Genomic DNA, 19726 nt, shown 5'->3' on the forward strand with positions numbered 1-19726 from the left:
GCCAAAATCAAGAGTCAGACACTCAACCAACTGAGCCACCCACGTGCCCCATTATTGTTATTATTATTATGCCTTAGCTTACTTAGCTGTAAAAGGTGGGATAACACCGACCTAATAGAGTACACATGAAAAATAAATGAGGTATTAGTAGGGCATGTCAAATAATACTTTAATGGAATCTGATTATAACAACAAAACTAAGAACAGTTGGCCTAATATCTCTAACCAAATAATCTATGCATCTTTTCCAGAAATCATATACTTGCATTATTTTTCTTATACAGTTAGAAAATTTCTTAAAATCTTCCATCAAATTCATTTTTAACAAGCTAACAATCACACTTAAGAAAATTTACTAGGTTGGGACAAACATATTAAAAGAGACATTTCAAAAAACTAACATTCAGAAAATTTTAACAATATTTTCAATAAACTTTCAATGTAAAATAACTGAATTCCAAGTTAAGAAAAAAGTTAATATTTAATAGAAAAATAAATTATGTTAGAACCTATAAATATTGTTGGGAGTATTCTTTTAATTATTGTTTAGTAGAGAAAAGAGAAGAAAAAAATTGTTCCACCCTACTGCTTTAGTATTGCCTTTTCTCTCCTCACTACCTTTAGAAAAAATGGAATAATTAAAAGGGAAGCGACAGGTTTTTAAAACCAAGTTATTAATTGCTACCATCTACTTTCTACTTAGCATTAACAATAAATTTTAAAATATTCCATTACCCTTTTTCGTGGCTTTATGTTTTTCTTTAGTTTTTTGTTTTTAAGTCCCTTATTTCCCAGTAGGAGCTCACAGAAAGAACAATGCTTTCCTTTTTTTTCCCTCACATAAAAAACTCCATCTATGGGTATTCTTTAGAGAAAGCATTTTCAGATGGAGTGGCCGTTATCACGTTGCAATTCACTGGTCTAGATAATTCCTATAATATCAGTTCCAATAACCTGATATTTATTATATACACATCTGTATGAGTGACTTTTAGTGCTTTAGGTTCCCCAAAGCTGAAGCCTAGTAAGAATCTTTTAGGCCAGAATGGATGCAAGGATGTTCTATTCTGGACTCCACGGGAAAACTTACTTTGTCTCCAATTCTATTCACAAAGCAATTAGGTAAAGTCCAAAACACTGGGTCCTGAGTAAAATGAGAAGCCATTTTCCCATAAACTAACCTCACATTAATAGGCAAGTTACTGATTTAACACTGGGGCTCAGAGGTAACCAACTACCTAGAAAAATCTGTTTTCTTGAATAGGTAGGTTACCCTCATCAGGATTTAAACTGACAGAACATGTTCAAACAATTCAGCACTGCCCTGGAAAATCCAAGAGGGTACCAGGCTTGCAACAACAAATTATAGGTCACTTCCTTCAGGGATTTATTTATTTATTAAGTATATTGGACCAAAGACCTGCCAAAAAAAATTATGAAACAATTTAAAACATTGCCATTTAGATGGAAAATGAGGCTCGTTTAAGTAACACATGGCCTATGTCTAGTCAACACCCATGCAACAGTACACTATTTGAAACCATTTCAAACAGCAAATTAGAATTGACTCAAGAAGATAAGTATCAGTACTCACTTTTTTATTTCTCGGAGCAGCATTCGGATAAGGATGGTCTGAAGTGGTTCAACCATCAATTTCCTCCACATATCCAATGCTAGCTGCCAGGAAAAATAAAAATTATCAAGGCTGAACTACTTTTAACATTTGTTAAAATGTTAAAAGACTCTTCAAAGCAAACATACTCTTTCAAGTATTTATAACCAAACTTTCAAAATTCAAATGAAAACTGAATATACATAAAAAATAAATTTCTAAGTTATTTATTTTTTTGAAAGAGAACGCACACAAAAGAGAGGGCAAGCAGGATAGGGGCAGAGGAAGAGGGAAAAAGAATCCTAAGCAGACCCCACACTCAGCACAGAGCCTGAGGCGGGGCTTAATTCCACAACCTAGAGAACCTGACCTCAGCCAAAATCAAGAGTTCGATGCTTAACCAACTGAGTCACCCAGGCGCTGCTAAATTTCTAATTTAAAATGAAAATGACTACCACATCAGACTTGTACAAGAAACAGAATTAAGGTTTTATCATTAACTGAAAGTCTTAAAGACATAATTGATTAGATTTTTATGAAGTAGAATTTATTGAATGTTAAATGCCCAGTATTATGGAAAGGCTAAGACTAATAGAAATAAAGGAATTATGTTAAAGTGATTTAGCTGTTGGCTGATTTTGAAATTACAAAACCTCTCATACAAACATAAAAGGAAGGTCAACTAAAAGAATAATAAAATAAAACATTCCTGTACTCACCACTCAGTTTAAGAAACACAACTTCCACATTACCATTGTACCACATATCCTCCTACTTTCCCCTCAAAGGTTACAACCACCTTGAAATTTGTGTTAAATCATTCCCTTGCTTTATAGTTCTACCAAATGTCTACATGTCCCTATAATATTTTTCTTGTCTTAAGTCCAGTATAGTCAACACACAGTGTTCTATTAGTTTCAGGTGTACAATATAATGATTCAACAATTCTATACATTACTCAGTACTCATCAAGGTAAGTGTACTCAATCTCCTTCACCTATTTCACCCAGCCCCCACCCACATCCTCTCTGGTAACCAGTTCTCTGTAGTTAGGAGCCTGTTTCTTGGCTTCTTTTTTCTTTCCCCATTTGTTTTGTTTCTTAAATTTCACTTATGAGTGAAATCATATGGTATTTGTCTTTGTCTTATTTCATTTAACATTATACCCTCTAGATCCATCCATGTTGTTGCAAATGACAAGATTTCATTTTTTATGGCTGAGTAGTATTCCATCGTGTGTGTGTGTATGTGTGTGTGTGTGTGTGTGTGTGTGTGTGTGTGTACCAATTCTTAACCATTCATCTATATCGGTGGACACTAGGGCTATTTCCATAATTAGGCTACTGTAAATAATGCTGCATATACATAGGGGTGCATAGATCTTTTTGAATCTGTGTTTTCATTTTCTTTGGATAAATACCCAGCAGTGGAATTACTGGATCATATTTCTATTTTTAATTTTTTGAGGAATTAAAATTAAATTACAAATTTTTAATTTTAACCACTGTTTTCTTCAGTGGTTGCACCAATTTACATTCCCACCAACAGTGCTTGGGAATTTCCTTTTCTCTACATGCTCACCAACATTCACTCTATCTTGTCTTTTTGATACTAGCCATTCTGACTGGTGTAAGGTGATTTCTCATTGTAGTTTTGATTTTTTCATTTCCCTGATAGTGATTTGAGAATCTCTTCACGTGGCTGTTGGCCATTTGTATGTCTTCTTTGGAAAAAGGTCTATTCAGGTCCTCTGTCCATTTTTTAATTGAATTGTTTTTTTCGGTACTAAGTTGTATAAGTTCTTTATGTATTCTGGATATTAACCCTTATTAGATATGTCATTTGCAAATATTTTCTCCCATTCACTAGGTTGGCTTTTTGTTTTGTTGATGGTCTCCTTTGCTGTGCAAAAGCTTTTTATTTTGGTATAGTCCCAATAGTATCTTACTGCTTTTGTTTCCCTTGCCTGAAGGAAACATCTACAAATATGTTGCTAAGGCCGCTGTCCAAGATTTTACTGCCTGTTTTTTCTTTTATGAATGTTATTGTTTCAGGTCTCACATTTAGATCTTTAACTCACTTTGAGTTTATTTTTGTGTATGGTGTAAGAAAGTGGTTGTTTCATTCATTTGCATATAGCTGTCCAGTTTTCACAACACTATTTACTGAAAAGACTCTTTTCTCCACTGTATATTCGAGCCTCCTTTGTCATAAATTAATTGACCACAGAAGTGTGGGTTTGTATGCATGGGCTTTTTATCCTATTCCATTGATCTATGTGTATTTATGTGTCAGTACCATACAGTTTTGATTACTACAGCTTTGCAACATAGTTTGAAATTAGGGATTGTGATACAGTTTTGTTCTTCCTCAAGATTGCTTTGGCTATTTGAGGTCTTCTGTGGTTCCATACAAATTTTAGGATTATCAGTTCTAGTTCTGTGAAAAGTGTTATTGATATTTTGTTAGGGATTACAGTCAATCTGTAGATTGTTTTGGTAACTCCTTGGTTTTTCGTTTTTTGTTACGTTTCTTTATTTTTGAAAGACAGAGAGAGACACAGCACGAGCAGGGGAGGGACAGAAAAAGAGAGAGACACAGAATCCGAAGCAGGCTCCAGGCTCTGAGTTGTCAGCGCAGAGCCTGACGTGGGCCTCAAACCCATAAACCATGAGATCATGACCTAAGCCGAAGTCATACACTTAACCGACTGAGCCACTCAGGTGCTCTTAACTCCTTTTGGTTTTAACTGGCATCTTCTTGAGCGAGGCTGGGCATCTTTTTATATTTTTATTGTATGTCTTAGTTTTTTTTCTGTGAAATGCCCATTCATCCTTTTTGCCCATTATTCTATTAATATTTATCTTGTTTTCAATAAAAACTAGGAGTTCTTAAATACTGTAGAAATTAATCCCTTGACATACATACTGCAATTTGTCATAGTTTTGTGACTTAACTTTTGAGTTCTTTTAAAAGTGTTTAGTAAAAATACATTATATTTTAATGTCTCCATTTTATCAATCTTTTCCTTTATTGTTTGTATTTTTCATGTCTTTTAAGAACTTCCCTAGCCTAATGTCAGGGATATGTGTGCTCTTATATTGCCTTCTAAAAGTTTTCAAGTTTTGCCTTCCACATTTAAAATCCAATATATTTTTCCCATAGAGAGTACAAATTATTTCAGTATCAAAAATTGACTGCTCCTCTGTTTCCAACTTAATTGCATCTATACAGCTATTAGTCTGGTTTTAGCCTCTATTCTGTTTCCCTGGGGTAACTTTATTCTGATCAATTGGTAATTCCATTTCAAATAAGTAAAAGCATCTGCCTTCCCAGAAGGAACATTCTTCAAGTTTCCCCTTATTTTTATATTTTTAAATAGCACCAACAGGGAAAAAAGAAAGTGATACAAAAGAAAATGTGATCTTATAGCTGTGGTGGGAGAGAAAACTAAAGCCTTTTGAAAGCAAGCTGGTGGTGCTATCAAAATTCAGGATGCTTTGACTTCCAGGTACCAACTCTACGACAGTTTCTGCTCATGTACAAAGAGATGTATACTTAAATGTTAACTCTCTGAGTGTGAGGTTTGTGTCTATTTTGTTCACTACTGAATTCCTAGCATATAGAAAAGTGCCTGGCACACAAATGGGTTTAAAAAATACTTAATAAATGAACAAATGAACAATGATATTCACAGTGGTATTTTCAACAAGAACTGTAAACTAAGGAGAATAGTCTAATAAATGATAAATAAATTATTTTATATCCCTATTATAGAATACTGAGCTCTCACAAAAATAAACTTATATGAAAAGAACACCTCACGTGGATGGAACTAGAGGGTATTATGCTAAGCGAAATTAGAGAAAGACAAATATCATATGACTTCACTCATATGAGGACTTTAAGATACAAAACAGATGAACATAAGGGAAGGGAAACAAAAATAATATAAAAACAGGGAGGGGGGGCAAAAACATAAGAAACTCATAAATATGAAGAACAAACAGAGGGTTACTGGAGGGGGGATGGGCTAAATGAGTTAGGGACGTTAAGGAATCTACTCCTGAAATCATTGTTGCACTATATGCTAACTAACTTGGATGTAAATTAAAACAATAAATGAACAACAACAACAAAAAAGAACACTTAGACACATTAACCAAAAAACAAAACAAAACAAGCAAGAAATACAAGTTCCAAGATATATGGTGTGATATCATTATGGTATATATGCTATGATTCCATTAACATTTAAAATTAAACTGTATGTATAAATATTTACAATGCAAATGTGCAGGTAAAATTCAGAAAAGACAAAAACCAAATGGTTTATGGTGATTTCCTCTGGGAGAAGGAGTGAGCTTGACAATGCTGGTGATAAGGGACCATCATTAAAATATTCTTATAATCCTACTAACTAAAGCAACTACTGTTAAGATTTTGTTATTTCCCACTAATCCATTACTCTGCATCCTTTTTCCCCCTGCAGTTTTATTCCTATTAAACATACAATGTGTCCACATTTTTTCATAAAATATTTTCCCCTTTATTAAAGTTTCTATGAAGTATTTTCTATTACTAATTCATCTCTTTGCCTTTATAACAAAAGTATATTGTATGTATTCTTCTATGTATGATTTTTTTACTATTGGATATTGGACATTTGGATTGTCTACCCATTAGTCACCCTTACTAACAATGATTACAAGGAATACTCTTAAACATTTAAACTTTTTTTTTCCATATTTATCATTTTCACAGTGCAGATTACTAGACATGGGATTACCTAATTAACAAATATTAAACATTTTAAAGTCTACTGAAAGACGATGACAAATTTCTTTCTAAAAGGATTATTCTAGTAAAACTTTCCTCATGCTGCATCTTAGCTGTTTATTTCTTTCATTAACACCCATCACAATTTAACATTAATTTCTGTATTTATTTGGCACTGCTTCCCCATGAGGACAGGGAACTTCTGTCTGTTTACCATTGTATCCCCAGTGTCTGGTTAGTCAACAAATACGTAGTACGTGAAATAAACAAACATTGTACTAGAGTATTTCTTTCACAATGAATATATGCTTTATGTAATTCCCACATTTAAATTTGCACTGTGCCTCAAGAATCTGAATGAATTACTTGACCTGCACACTTAATTGTTTCACTCTGGATTTAATTACTTTTTAAAGTTAAAATAAATTTGTCATGGGACACCTGGATAGCTCAGTCGATTGAACGTCTGACTCTTGATATGGGTGCAGGTCATGATCCCGGGGTTGTAAAATAAAGCCCCACGTCAGGCTCTGTGCTGAGTGTGGAGCCTGCTTAAGGTTTTCTTTCTTCCTTCCTTCCATCCTTCCTTCCTTCCTTCCTTCCTTCCTTCCTTCCTTCCTTCCTTCCTTCCTTTCCTCCCTCCCTCCCTCACTCCCTCCCTCCTTTCCTTTCTTTCTCTCTCTCCTCTCTTTCTTTCTTTCTCTCTCTCCCTCCCTTCCTCTCTCTCCCTCCCTCCCTCTCTCTCTCCCCCCTCTCTCTCTGTCCCTCTGCCACCCGTGCATGCACACACACATGCTGCCTCTCTCTCAAAATAAACTTAAAAAATAATTTCTTATATCCATAAATCTGTATTTCCTCTCAAGTCCATGACCTTTCCACTTTTTAACTGCAAGAGTCTCAACATTTTTAAAATGCATTTTATGAGCTTTTTTCATAGTGGAACTATTAACCTTGTCATTTATTCATCCATCATTAATCTAATTATTAAAATAATACTAATCACATCTCTTCTGTTCTCATCTATGTGAAGATTCTTAGGAAATCACTGCAGTGTTTTATTAACATTTAGGATGTCTCAAATCTTGACAATTTTGGGGGTGCCTGGGTGGCTCAGTCAGTTAAGTGTCTGACTCTTGATTTCAGTCTAAGTTGTGATCTCCTGGTTCATGGGTTTGAGCCTCATGTCAAGCTCTGCACTGACAGCACAGAGCCTGCTGTGAGAGCTTTCAGATTCTCTCTCTTCCTCTCTCTCTGCCCCTCCCTTGCTCGTTCTCTCTCAAAAATAAATAAACTTAAAAAAAAAATTTCGACAATTTTAAGGTAGTCAACACAGTGTCCTTGAAAAAAGGACAGTGAATGAAATTACCTCAATATATATATAAAAACACTCCTATGCTTGCCAGTCATTTAAAGAATTTCCTACCTCTCCTATTTCCATAAGTGGTTCATTCATATCTACACCACCGTAGCCATACTGAAGGTCAGCTTCTGTCAATTTATTCTTTTTAATAAACTGGGTGTTGAGATACCTGAAAAACAAATATAATATTATTATTAAAGTAAGTAGGAAAACAAATAACTGTTAAAATCAGTAGTAAAACAAATAACTTGCAACTTTAAAACAATAATTTTGGGTTATAAATCAACTATAAAATAGTTTGGTAATATATCAAATTAATTACGCAGAAATTAGAAATATAATTAAAAAGGAACAAAAGTATTAGCCAAACTTTCTCTGCAAGGCCTTAAGAGCCAAAATATATGACCTCTAGAGTGGGGGAAAAAACCCTATCACCCCAGTTTCACTTCAAAAAAACTCAAGGGTAGGGGCGCCTGGTGGCTCAGTCAGTTAAGCATCTGACTTTGGCTCATGCCATGATCTCGCAGTTCGTGAGCTCGAGCCCCACATCGAGCCCCACATCGGGGCTCTGTGCTGACAGCTCAGAGCCTGGAGCCTGCTTCAAATTCTGTGACTCCCTCTCTCTCTCTGCCCCTCCCCTGCCCACGTGCGCAGTCTCTCTCTCTCTCTCAAAAATAAACATTAAAAAAATTTTTTTTAAAACTCAAGGATTTGGTCTAAAACTTTTCAGTACTCATATAGCCCAATAACTCCTCCCTAAGGGGCTTCTATAATCCTTCTACCATCTAATTAACTCATTCCCAGATTCTCTTGGTAAGTTCACTTTGTAAAGAACTAAACAAAAAAAAAAGCTTAAAAAATAAAAATCCAGGTAGTCATTCAACTTATAGTTCATCACCAGGAAAAGATGTAATTAAACAACAACAAAAAGAGATCATGATCAGTAGACAGAAAATGAAATAGACTGTTACAGACAGTAGAAAGTATGGGCAAAACTGACAAAGGTAAAATCACTTTGTCTACCACAGGACAATAGCTTTATAATGTTTCAACATATTCTAAGACAAGTAACTAAGAATTACTGAAATGAATAGAGTTCTTTAAAGTAAATAAAATATGTAGAAAGGGCTCAAAACATTCTAGTACTGGGGTACCTGGGTGGTTCAGTCGGTTGAGCATCCGACTTAGGCTCAGGTCATGATCTCACAGCTCGTGAGTTCGAGCCCTGCGTCGGTCTCTGTGCTGACAGCTCGGAGCCTGGAGCCTGGAGCCTGGAGCCTGCTTCGGATTCTGTGTCTCCCTCTCTCTGCCCCTAACCCACTGGCATTCTGCCTCTGTCTCTCTCAAAAATAAATAAATATTAAAAAAAATTTTAAAAAGAAACATTCTAGTACTCACTTTTCACAATCCTAGATTTCACTATATAATGCCTTTGATACATATATTTTTAACATTTATTTATTTTTGAGAGATAGATACAGCACAAGCAGGGAAGGGACAGACAGACAGGGAGACACAGAATCTGAAACAGGCTCCAGGCTCTGAGCTGTCAGCACAGAGCCCGAGGTAGGGCCCAAACTCACAAATCACAAGATAAAGACTTGAGCCAAAGTTGGACTCAACCAACTGAGCCACCCAAGCGCCCCTCACTACAATGCCTTTAATGCTTACTTACCACCTGAAAGGTTCTGTCATGTGTATATAGTTAAAGACATATAAATACTTAAGCAATAACCACAAAATCTTTATATTAAAACGCACACTTTCTAATGTTTGTTGCATCAAAATGGAAAGTCCACTTTACGTGTGCAGACAACTAAAACTGAAAACAAAGGCAACAAAAATTTCAACTGTGTTATTTTACCACCAACTCTAGGAGATGATGCAAAATACAATTCTTGAAAGTACAACTCCAAAGCTGTATAGACACAACCATGTACACAAGTTGCACTCCCACACTAATTTCAAGCCTCTAGACTCCAAGGCTTAAAACCTTGGTACTTTGTTTGATATTTTAGTCTCCGCTACCCATATGTGCAATGTCCTAATATATTTTTCCTGCAAAATGTCATTTCATCCTTCCTTCTATTCTCACTGCGATCCTCATAATTTTATGCTTCCAATTGAAGAAAGGGAAATAGGACTGACAGAGACAGAAGTAAGAGATAGAGAAAGAATGGCTTTTTTTTTTTTTTTTTTTTTACCTGAAATAGAAGATTTGGGATATCTGGCCTGAAATGAAGATATATAAATTGGAGAGATATTTTAACCTCTGGCCTCTCATTCAGGTGTCAGCTCAAACACATTTTTCTCAGGCCTGATCTGATCCCAATCCAAATGAACTTTAATTCGCCACTTCACTCCCACTGAAGTGACTATACACAACTGTTTTATATTCTTCATGGTACTTACTACTGTGTGAAATAATCCAATTCTGTTATTTGTTTACTTGCTTTGTACATCTGTCACCTCTCTAGATTATAACAACTACAAAGCAAGGACCTGGCTCACACATAGCATCCAGAACCAGTGGCAGGTAAATATGAAGTCCTCAAAAAATATTTCCTTGATGAATTACTGAATAAATAAATGGTAACATTCCAGACAGCAGGAATAACAAAAGCTAATATTAGAACACAAACTTGGAAAAGCAGCCTGGAGCCAGATCATAAAAGCCATGAATGCCAGGAAATACAAGTAATCACTAACATTTATAGAGCTTATGTTACATGTCAGGCATACCCCTAAGCATTTTATACAGCTGAATACTATCAGGTACATACATGTGGTACTATTATGATCCTCCTTTTATATGTAAGAAAATTGCAGCTTAGAGAGCTTAAGGAACTTGCCAACAGTCAATGTGCTAGTAAGTGGAAGAGCTGGCACAGAAACTCATGAGTTCTCCCTTTCTCATTCAACAAATATTGACTGAGTGTGAACTCTATGTCAGGTACAATGCCAGGCACTAGGGACAGAAAGATGAAAAACAAAAATGTGGTCTTTCCACACAGAGTTTACACATCTGGGAGAATATACAAATATGAACAAATACAATATTTCAACTGTGACACATGCTCCCTGAGTGGAGGGACTTAATTACCATATCTTTACCATTTCTATGTGCCTTCCTATATGAATCCTTTGCTCTCAACCAGTTTCTTTTTTGGTCTGTGGTACCACCACGGTGATCCCAGTAAAAGATTAGAAACACTTCTCTCTCATCCTTCCATTCTACTCTTTTAATCAGCCGGTCCTCATCTCCTCCTAAACTATTCATTATTCTCTCCCATTACTTTCCTTCTCTCTTCCAATGTCTCTTGTTAATTCTCTGCTTGGATCATGTGCAACACTCTCATGTGCAACACTCTCATGACTGGTCTCTTTTTTCTGTTTTGCCATCTCCAATTCATCTAAAAATTCCACTTTCAGGATGTCACTAACCCATTCAGAATCCTAAGTAGCTCCCTTATACCTATAGAGTAAACTTCTTAGCATAGTGGTTTGTTAACTCTGAAGAACTAGCTGCTAGACCTGCAGAAGTCTGGAATCACTAATCTGTTTCAATGATCTGTATGTATATTCTTGAGCCAGTATACTGGTTTAGTGGAGCTTTATGTTTCCATTCTGACAGGACAAGTCACTATTCTCTTTACCTCATGGAATAAAACTTTAACTTCCATTAATTGTAGCTTTCTCATTCCAGATTTCTACCCTTAATGTTAAATTTAAGCTTGACAAGACAAGCTTTTAAAATAATTTAAAGATGTAACTTAAAATGTAAATAGTGTAAGTTTTCATTTTGATATGGATACCTTTTTTTTAAGTTTATTTATTTTGAGAGAGAGAGAGAGAGAGAGAACAAACATACACAAGCAGGGGAGGGGCAGAAAGACAGGAAGAGAGAGAATCCCAAGCAGGCTCCACACTGCCAGCCATGGCCCAAACCCATGAACTGAACCCATGAATCATGAGATCATGACCTGAGCTGAAATCAAGACCTGGACTTTTAGCTTAAAAGACTGAGCCACCCAGGCACCCCGACATGGATACAATTCTTAACTGGAATATTTTACAGTCAATTTTATTAATGACACATTTGTTTTTAAAGACATATATTCTAAGAAATTATAGGTCCCAATAATTTCTTAAAGGCAATACCTGATTGTTCTTCTCATGTATGATGCAATAGTTTTTATAATTTTTATGTTTTTATAATTTATTTTACCTACAAAGTGCTTAATAAGTATCCTTCACTTTTCTGGAGTATTAGCACTGACACAATTAAAAATAGTACTTGCCAATAATGAACAGCCTAAAGTAACTCTGAAGCCTCAGAGAAACCAAGCATTTCAATCTATCATAGGAAATTGCATTACAAAAATTTTTCTCATGCTAATACCTACTGGATTTCAAAAGTCGTTAATACTCCAAGGGCCAGCAGGGTCTAAAGAGCTATGTAGTACTGGGAAAGGCAGGCAGGAGTATCAGCATTTTCCTTATAGTCAGAATCCTTAAATTACCTATATTAATGCATATCCATCTTAGAAATCAATCAGGATAAACAAGAGGGTAGAAATTACTTCATAAAAATATTTAAAAACACTTTTGAAACAAAATTGAATTCTTCCTTTATATTTCTCTACAAATATATCCTTACAGACTATGATTAAAAATGATAGCTAGCCTGGATAACCTCACTACCCTACAATTAAAAACTATCATTAAGCAGTTTTCATGTAATTACTGCCAACTATATCCTCTATAAAAAGGATCTTACCACCTATTCTACCAATATAATTAAATAAATGATGGTCAGCCACATGATGCCAGCATCACAGAGGTCAAATACAATTCTCTGTATGTGAATCCCATTAGCCATTAGTTCTAAGTCTTTGCTATAGATAGTGGAAAGTTACTACATGATTTTAGAGAGTGATCAAATTTGCATGTTAAAAAAAATATGAGTTTAGTAAATAGGATAAATTAGCAATCAAAGGTTGGAAGACTGGTTATAGGGACTTTATCATTAATAGTCCAGGTGAGAAATGATAAACAGCTTGAACTATAATAGCAATGCAAAGGAAACAATGAATTTAAGAGACATTTGGAGGATGTGACCAATAGAGATCAGGGAGAAAGGACAACCCTAAGTGAAGGAAGAGTAACTGAGACTTTCGGCATTTATGCCTGGGTGTACAGTATTACTACCAATTAAAAATAGTAATACTGGGGACAGTATACTGGGGACAGTATATAAAAGATTACATGCTCAGTTTTGAAATCTGCAATACTACAATGTACCCACAGAATAACCTGGAGGTATAGACGGGTTAGGTAAAAATACTCCTCTGAAACCTAAGACCACCTGGGATATACAAATATTTTGGTGGTTAGTAATATGTAAGTTGTAGCTAAAACCAGAAGTAATTGAGATCATCCTAGAAAGAATGCAAAGTATAAGATAAAAGATGAGAAAAAATCTACCTAAATGACTAAAAGAGTGAATCTAGGATGAGACGAAGGTAGAATGAAGAAGTTGAATGGGTTTAATGTGACCAATCTGGGTTGGTATTAGCACAAATTTTTTTCCACTGAATGACCTTGAGCAAAATCATTTAACCTCTCTGAGTCTAGTCTCTTCAGCTGCAAATTTGGCAATATCAACTACCTCACATGGTTTATATACACACACATTTGTGTATATACAATATATATTTAATAAAAGTTCACTAATATTACCAATTTTTTATTAATATTACCATTAATTTAAATTACCAAATTAATTTTGGTAAACAGAGATGCAGATATAGGAGAACCTAGAAATCTAAGAAAAAATAGAAAAACAACTTAAATCTTTACCAAAATGTCTCAGCTCAAGAGGTATCCCACTGCACACAGCATACTGCACTGGCATATAGTCTTAAATACTCTCTCATGTTATCTATATACCAGTGGCCCAAGCTTATCAGCAATAGCAAAGCATGCATGTGCTCTCAGTTTCATCCTCAAAATTCCTGTAATTCTCCTAATTTAGCTAGGGAATTCTTAAAGTTCTATTTATGCCTATCTCACTTTGGTGGATGAGGAAAAAAAAAAAAAACATGAAATGTCAAGATGTTTAATGTATGGCAAACACTGTTTTATAAAAGCCAAAGCCACAGTAAATCTTGTGCCTGTCAGCAATTGCTGGCTTCTGATTTTATTACACTTGGCTCTTCTAAGAAGATATAAAAGCTAATGGCTGTTGAAATAAGTTCCAGTTTCTAACAGAAGCAACTTACAGTAAGTAAACTCCAGTGTTGTTATAAAAGCCTACAGGAATATGAATCAGTGACAAAGGACTAACACGCCAAGCAAGAGAACCAAGCCCTGGCCTCAGTGTGCTACTCCAGCAATGCAGAGTGTAACTGTACAGATGATGTTTTGAGAATCAGCTTCACTCCTCGGCTTCTCCCCAATGAAAAACTAAGGCAGGGGTCCATCTCAGCCCATGCCACAATGCAGATGCCAAAATTATCACTGCCTCATCAGAGGCCACAACAATTTCAAGAGCAGACACCCTAATTCCAAGGGTGAAAGGCCTAGGTTACTTAATGCCACTATTCCTTATTTATCCAACATTCTTCAATAAATAGGTCTCTGCTTCATGTACCCAGAAATTTATTTCCATCGTCTATGTGAATAGGTTAGAGAGGATCAGTGTGGACTACCATAGGAACATGCAGGAATGACAGTTAACACAAAAGATCTACGCAGGAGACTAGGTAGAGCAAGGACGAGGGAAGTTCAGAGAGGAGAATGTGGAAAAACACAACAGGATTACTCATTCAGAGGGGCGCCTAGGTGGTTCAGTCGGTTAAGTGTCTGAATTCAGTTCAGGTCATGATCTCACAGTTTCTGAGTTCCAGCCCTGTGTCAGGTTCTGTGCTGACAGCTTGGAGCCTAGAGCCTGTTTATGATTCTGTCTCCTCTCTCTCTGCCCCTTCAGTGCTCGCACTCTCTCTCTCAAAAATAAATAAACATTAAAAAAAAAAAAAAAAAGAATTAGTTCTAGAAAAGACTGGCTTCTAGAAAAGCCATTTAGATAGATATGACAGCATCAAGAAAGACAAAAATGTGAGAGACCATAGGGCATTAACACACTGTAGGTAATTCAATATGCCTATAGGATAGGGTAGAACTTCAAGAGAAAAACTGCTGAGTGCTTTGACAAAGAAGTGTTTCCACAAAACATAAAATACTGAATCCTAGAGTCCAAAAAGAGCATACTGGCAGGGAACACAGGCTTGGATTTACTCTGCTAAGCTTCATCCAAGCTGAAGTTCCACTTTGGAACTCTTGTCAAGATTTAGCACATAGAACTACAGAATTAAATACAGTTTTAGTTTTCAGAGAATAACTTTCCACACACTGCCTGGCTCCCATATTCTCCCATGACCCAGACTACATTTTCCCCATAGCAGACACAGTCCATATAGCAGGGAACACTTTAGCTCTGTTTATTTCTATGGGTAAGAGGTGATTCAAAAACCAAAAACCAAAACTCCTTCAATTACTGAATGCAGGCAATACTATTTATAGATTGTCAAGAGTTTCAAGGCATACTTACCTATACAAGCAGTCCATATAGTCTGCACCTTTGCTATACTCCTCCCAATACCTATGATACATAACAAGTACTTGCTCTTCAGACTCCAGAACTCTCTATATAAAGAAGAAATATACTTTTACTTGGAAAGCACTAATTATTTTCATTTGTAAGGTATGAAATTTATCAAAAATTAATGTTCTAAAATGACATAATTCTATTGTAAATTACATTTACAAATTACATTCTAATTTAACTACTTTTAAGAACACTGAAATGATCAGAAAAAAATGTGCCTTAGATAGGAAAATAAAGCATACATACTAAAGAGTAAACTGTTTCACTCTCTAAAGGGACAAAATGTAATGGTGTGAAGCTGTCTTCGGGCTAGAATATTTTATTAAGATCAGTTTATTTTTGTTTATTTTTTATTAAAAAAAATTTTTTTTAATGTTTATTTATTTTTGACAGAGAGAGAGAGCATGAGGGGCAGAGAGAGAGGGGGAAGACAGAGCATGCATAAGGGGCAGAGAGAGAGGGAGACACAGAATCAGAAGTAGGCTCCAGGCTCTGAGCTGTCAGCACAGAGCCCGACACGGGGCTCAAACTCACAGACTGCGAGATCATGACTTGAGCCAAAGTCAGATGCTCAACAGACTGAGCCACCCAGGCGCCCCTAAGATCAGTTTAAAGTAGGATGTAATTCTACTGCCATGTATCTGTGTACTTCCTCAAATCCCTCACTTTTGATCATCCTGCTAGTTACATAAGTATATTATCACTCTGAATTATTCACTTATGTAAATAAGACTACTTATGAAAATTAACACCTTTTCTATATTCCCCAAATAAGCTGTTTTATATTTACTTAGTAGAAATCTATTATTTTTTGAAAAATGAAAATGAAACATTTAGTGTGAGGTCTAATTTTTAAAATAAATCTATTCTAACAGTAAAACTAGACTGAAATGATGTTCAAAAGATCTTAGGTTCTTTTATCTCAGTTCTTTTATTAACTGTCCATATGACTTTAAGTAAGTCGACCTCAATTTCCATCTAATTAATTCTCTGATAAAATACTATGCTTTTAAACTTGGGATTTTAATAATTAAGGCTCAAGAGACACAAATAACCTATAAATAGTATTTTTTGCCTATTATATTAATAAATTAATTAAAAATAGCAACTGCTATTAATAATGCTAGAGAAAAGAGCACCCATAGGAACTGATACTGCTGGCTGAATAAATATAAGAACAATTTGTTACTGTAGGTCAAAACAATAAAAAATGTTCATGACCTATGACTCAATAATTCTATGTCTAGGAATTCATCCTATAAAAAACTCAGCTGCACAAAAATAATTTAGCTACAAGGATATTCACAGAAGCACTGTTTATAAAAACAAATTACATAAATTGGAAATAATCCATATGCCCAGCAGTATGAGAATATTTAAACAAATCATAGTACCTCCACACAATGAAAACTTTTACATCATTGCCAGGATTATAAAAGTTCATTTAATGACAAGAAAGAGACTTACATTATTATTAAAATCAAAAAGCAGATTATAGCTAAGCAAAATTAGTCAGAGAAAGACAAATACATATGACTTCACTTGTATGAGGACTTTAAGATACAAAACAGATGAACATAAGACAAGAAAAGCAAAAATAATATAAAAACAGGGGGACAAAACATACGAGACTCTTAAATATAGAGAACAAACAGGGTTGCTGGAGGTGTTGTGGGAGGGGAGATGGGCTAAATGGGTAAGGGGCACTAAGGAATCTACTCCTGAAATCACTGTTGCACTATATGTTAACTAACTTGGATGTAAATTAAAAACTAAATAACTAGGAAAAAACCTGTATATGACTCAGTTTTCTAATAAAAAAATAAAGCAAAAGTATGCAAAAGACAAATATCAAGTTTTATATATATATATTAATATATGCCAAAATAGATGTAGTTAATTCTGGAGGCATGAGTGATGTTTGGGTGATGATTTTCCTGTTTTTGCTTACCAGAATGTTCTAAATTATCTAAAACGGCAATGTAATGCTTTAGTAATTTAAAAAGTTCCCTCCCCCAACAAATCAAATTTTCTTCTCACAGGTAAAACTGCTTCTAATCTGTTGATTATGTTAATAATTTACTTTGTCATCAATAAATTAGCCAACTTCTTTTTTGTCACAGGATCTGAGAAAACATATGGTGTATAATTATATAAGTAATCTAAACTTTCCTAAAATTATTTCACAGTATCATTTTTAAATGCAATTATACCACTATTAATTTTGAAGTTTTTTTTAATGTTTATTTATTTATTTTGAGAGAGAAAGCAAGGGAGGGGCAGAGAGAGAGGGAGAGAGAATCCCACGGAAGCTCCGTGCTGACAGCCCCATTCAGGGCTCGATCCCATGAACAGTGAGATCATGACCTGGGCCGAAACCAAGAGTCGGATGCTTCAACAACTGAGCCACCCAGGTGCCCCTCCTAGCTTTAATAATTGTACCACTGCTATGCAAGACGTTAACCTTAAGAAAACTGGTAAAAAGGATACATGAATTCTGTATTATTTTTGCAACTTTTCTGTAAGTCTGAAAAGTATTTCAAAATAAAACATCTAAAGAAATGCAAACTATGCTAATATATAAAAGTACAAAATTGATAAATGCCTCATACAGGTAACAATCATGGTATAACCAAAGTTCACTAGATTATCATAGCAGAACTTCAAAACTTCACATACTAAACATTTTAAGAATAATTTAAAGTATGTTATTAAAATTGCTTTTATCAACTAACAAATGTACATATTAGAACACTAAAATGTATCTGCCATATATAATAAAAAGTAGAGCATTACCTTTAAAGGTTTTAAGGGAAACATCAAACAATCAATTGTGCTCTGGGGTTATCACCACTTTAAAACATAACTGCACCTAGCCATGCCCAAGGTCAGACACCTTATTATATAGTGTTGTTTTATCTCCATTTTAAAGATAAAGAAACGGGGCGCCTAGGTGGTTCAGTTAGTTAAGCATCAAACTCTTGATATTGGCTCAGGTCATGATCTCATGGTTTGTGAGACTGAGCTCTGAGTTGGGGTCTACGCTGACAGCTTGGAGCTGCTTAGGATTCTCTATCTCTGCCCCTCCCCCTGCTCACATGCTCTCTCTCCCTCTCTCTCTCAAAATAAACTTTAAAGAGAAAAAAAACAAAGAAATTTCAATCCACAAGGTAGATTAAGTGAGTTGCCCATGGTCACATGGCTAATAAAAGGTCAAGTCCAGTTTATAGCCCCAACATGGAAATTCTTTTGTTCATACAAAGATCAAATCTGTGATGTTGCCCTTGTACATATGACATTACTAACTAAAGTAACTGGTCACAAGGACAGTCTCTATCGTGCTTTTTAATTTATCATTTCCCTTTTTAGTTTTAGGCTTTTGTAAGACTTTATGTAGGATATGAAGAGGCAGCTAAAAGGTTGAAAATAATAGAGATTTACCAAGAGGTGGGAAGAATAAGAGAAAATTTGGTTCTAGTAAACACCATCCAGAGGACATAGAAGCAAATTTTAAAGTTGAGCAAACCTTGATTTGAAACCCCACTCTTTCAGTTACTAATTATACAATCTTGAATAACTAAACCTGATATCCTTTGGAGAATCTAATAACGTAATGCTTAACTCATAGATCTTAAATATATATAATCAGAAAAATGTTATTTAGGAAACAAAGCAAATAACCTTAATCTGATATAAATTCTGCACTGGAAAACAGTAAACTAGTCAAGTGACTACCCAGGTACAAACATATTTATATCATGTATGTATCACTCCTTACCTTGTGCAAATGCCGTACGTGATTTTCCAAAAAAATCTTAGTTTCTGTATAAAGTCTTTCTCCAAGGGGTTCAGGATAGGCCACACATAAAGCATAGATATCTCTAGTTAAGTTGTTAAGGTTTGCATATTCATTAGTGATATTATTTTAAAACAAAAGATTTAACTCAAGTTTGCCATTAAAAAGTGAAATATTTCAAGCAATTTAGGATTCTACAGATATAGAAAGAGTAAAATACATAGCCATGCTTACTTTAAAAAGCACTGAGTTATTCATTTACTCATTCGACAAATATTTCTTGAGAATTATTAGACAGCATTGTAAGGAAAATGGTTCTTCTCTAAGAGGTTAAAATTCAGAGTGGGTTCTGGGAAATCAAGTTACCCAGAAACCTACAAAATAAAGTTTATGTAAGAATGGACATAAGCATAATATCAACAAAAGGCTATAGAATATCATAAGAAGTAGATATGTATAAGCAATTCTGAGAAACAAAAGTTACAAAAATTACTAATGTGACACATTTTC

General features: G+C 34.9%; 1 protein-coding gene across 11 annotated transcripts in view; it reads right to left on the reverse strand.

Annotated features, from left to right (window-relative positions):
* The window catches only part of CUL2 (cullin 2), a 157408-nt gene that overhangs the window by 52438 nt on the left and 85244 nt on the right, over window positions 1–19726 (reverse strand). For all 11 annotated transcript variants that reach the window (XM_042945334.1, XM_042945343.1, XM_042945340.1 and 8 more), the window contains 4 exons: window positions 19199–19301; window positions 15364–15458; window positions 7815–7920; window positions 1595–1677 (listed from right to left, as the gene is read on the reverse strand). In XM_042945334.1, coding sequence (XP_042801268.1) covers window positions 1595–1677; window positions 7815–7920; window positions 15364–15458; window positions 19199–19301 — 387 coding nt within the window. The remainder of the gene's footprint in view (window positions 1–1594; window positions 1678–7814; window positions 7921–15363; window positions 15459–19198; window positions 19302–19726) is intronic.

Source organism: Panthera leo, chromosome B4 (assembly GCF_018350215.1).
Source record: "Panthera leo isolate Ple1 chromosome B4, P.leo_Ple1_pat1.1, whole genome shotgun sequence".
NCBI lineage: Eukaryota > Metazoa > Chordata > Mammalia > Carnivora > Felidae > Panthera > Panthera leo.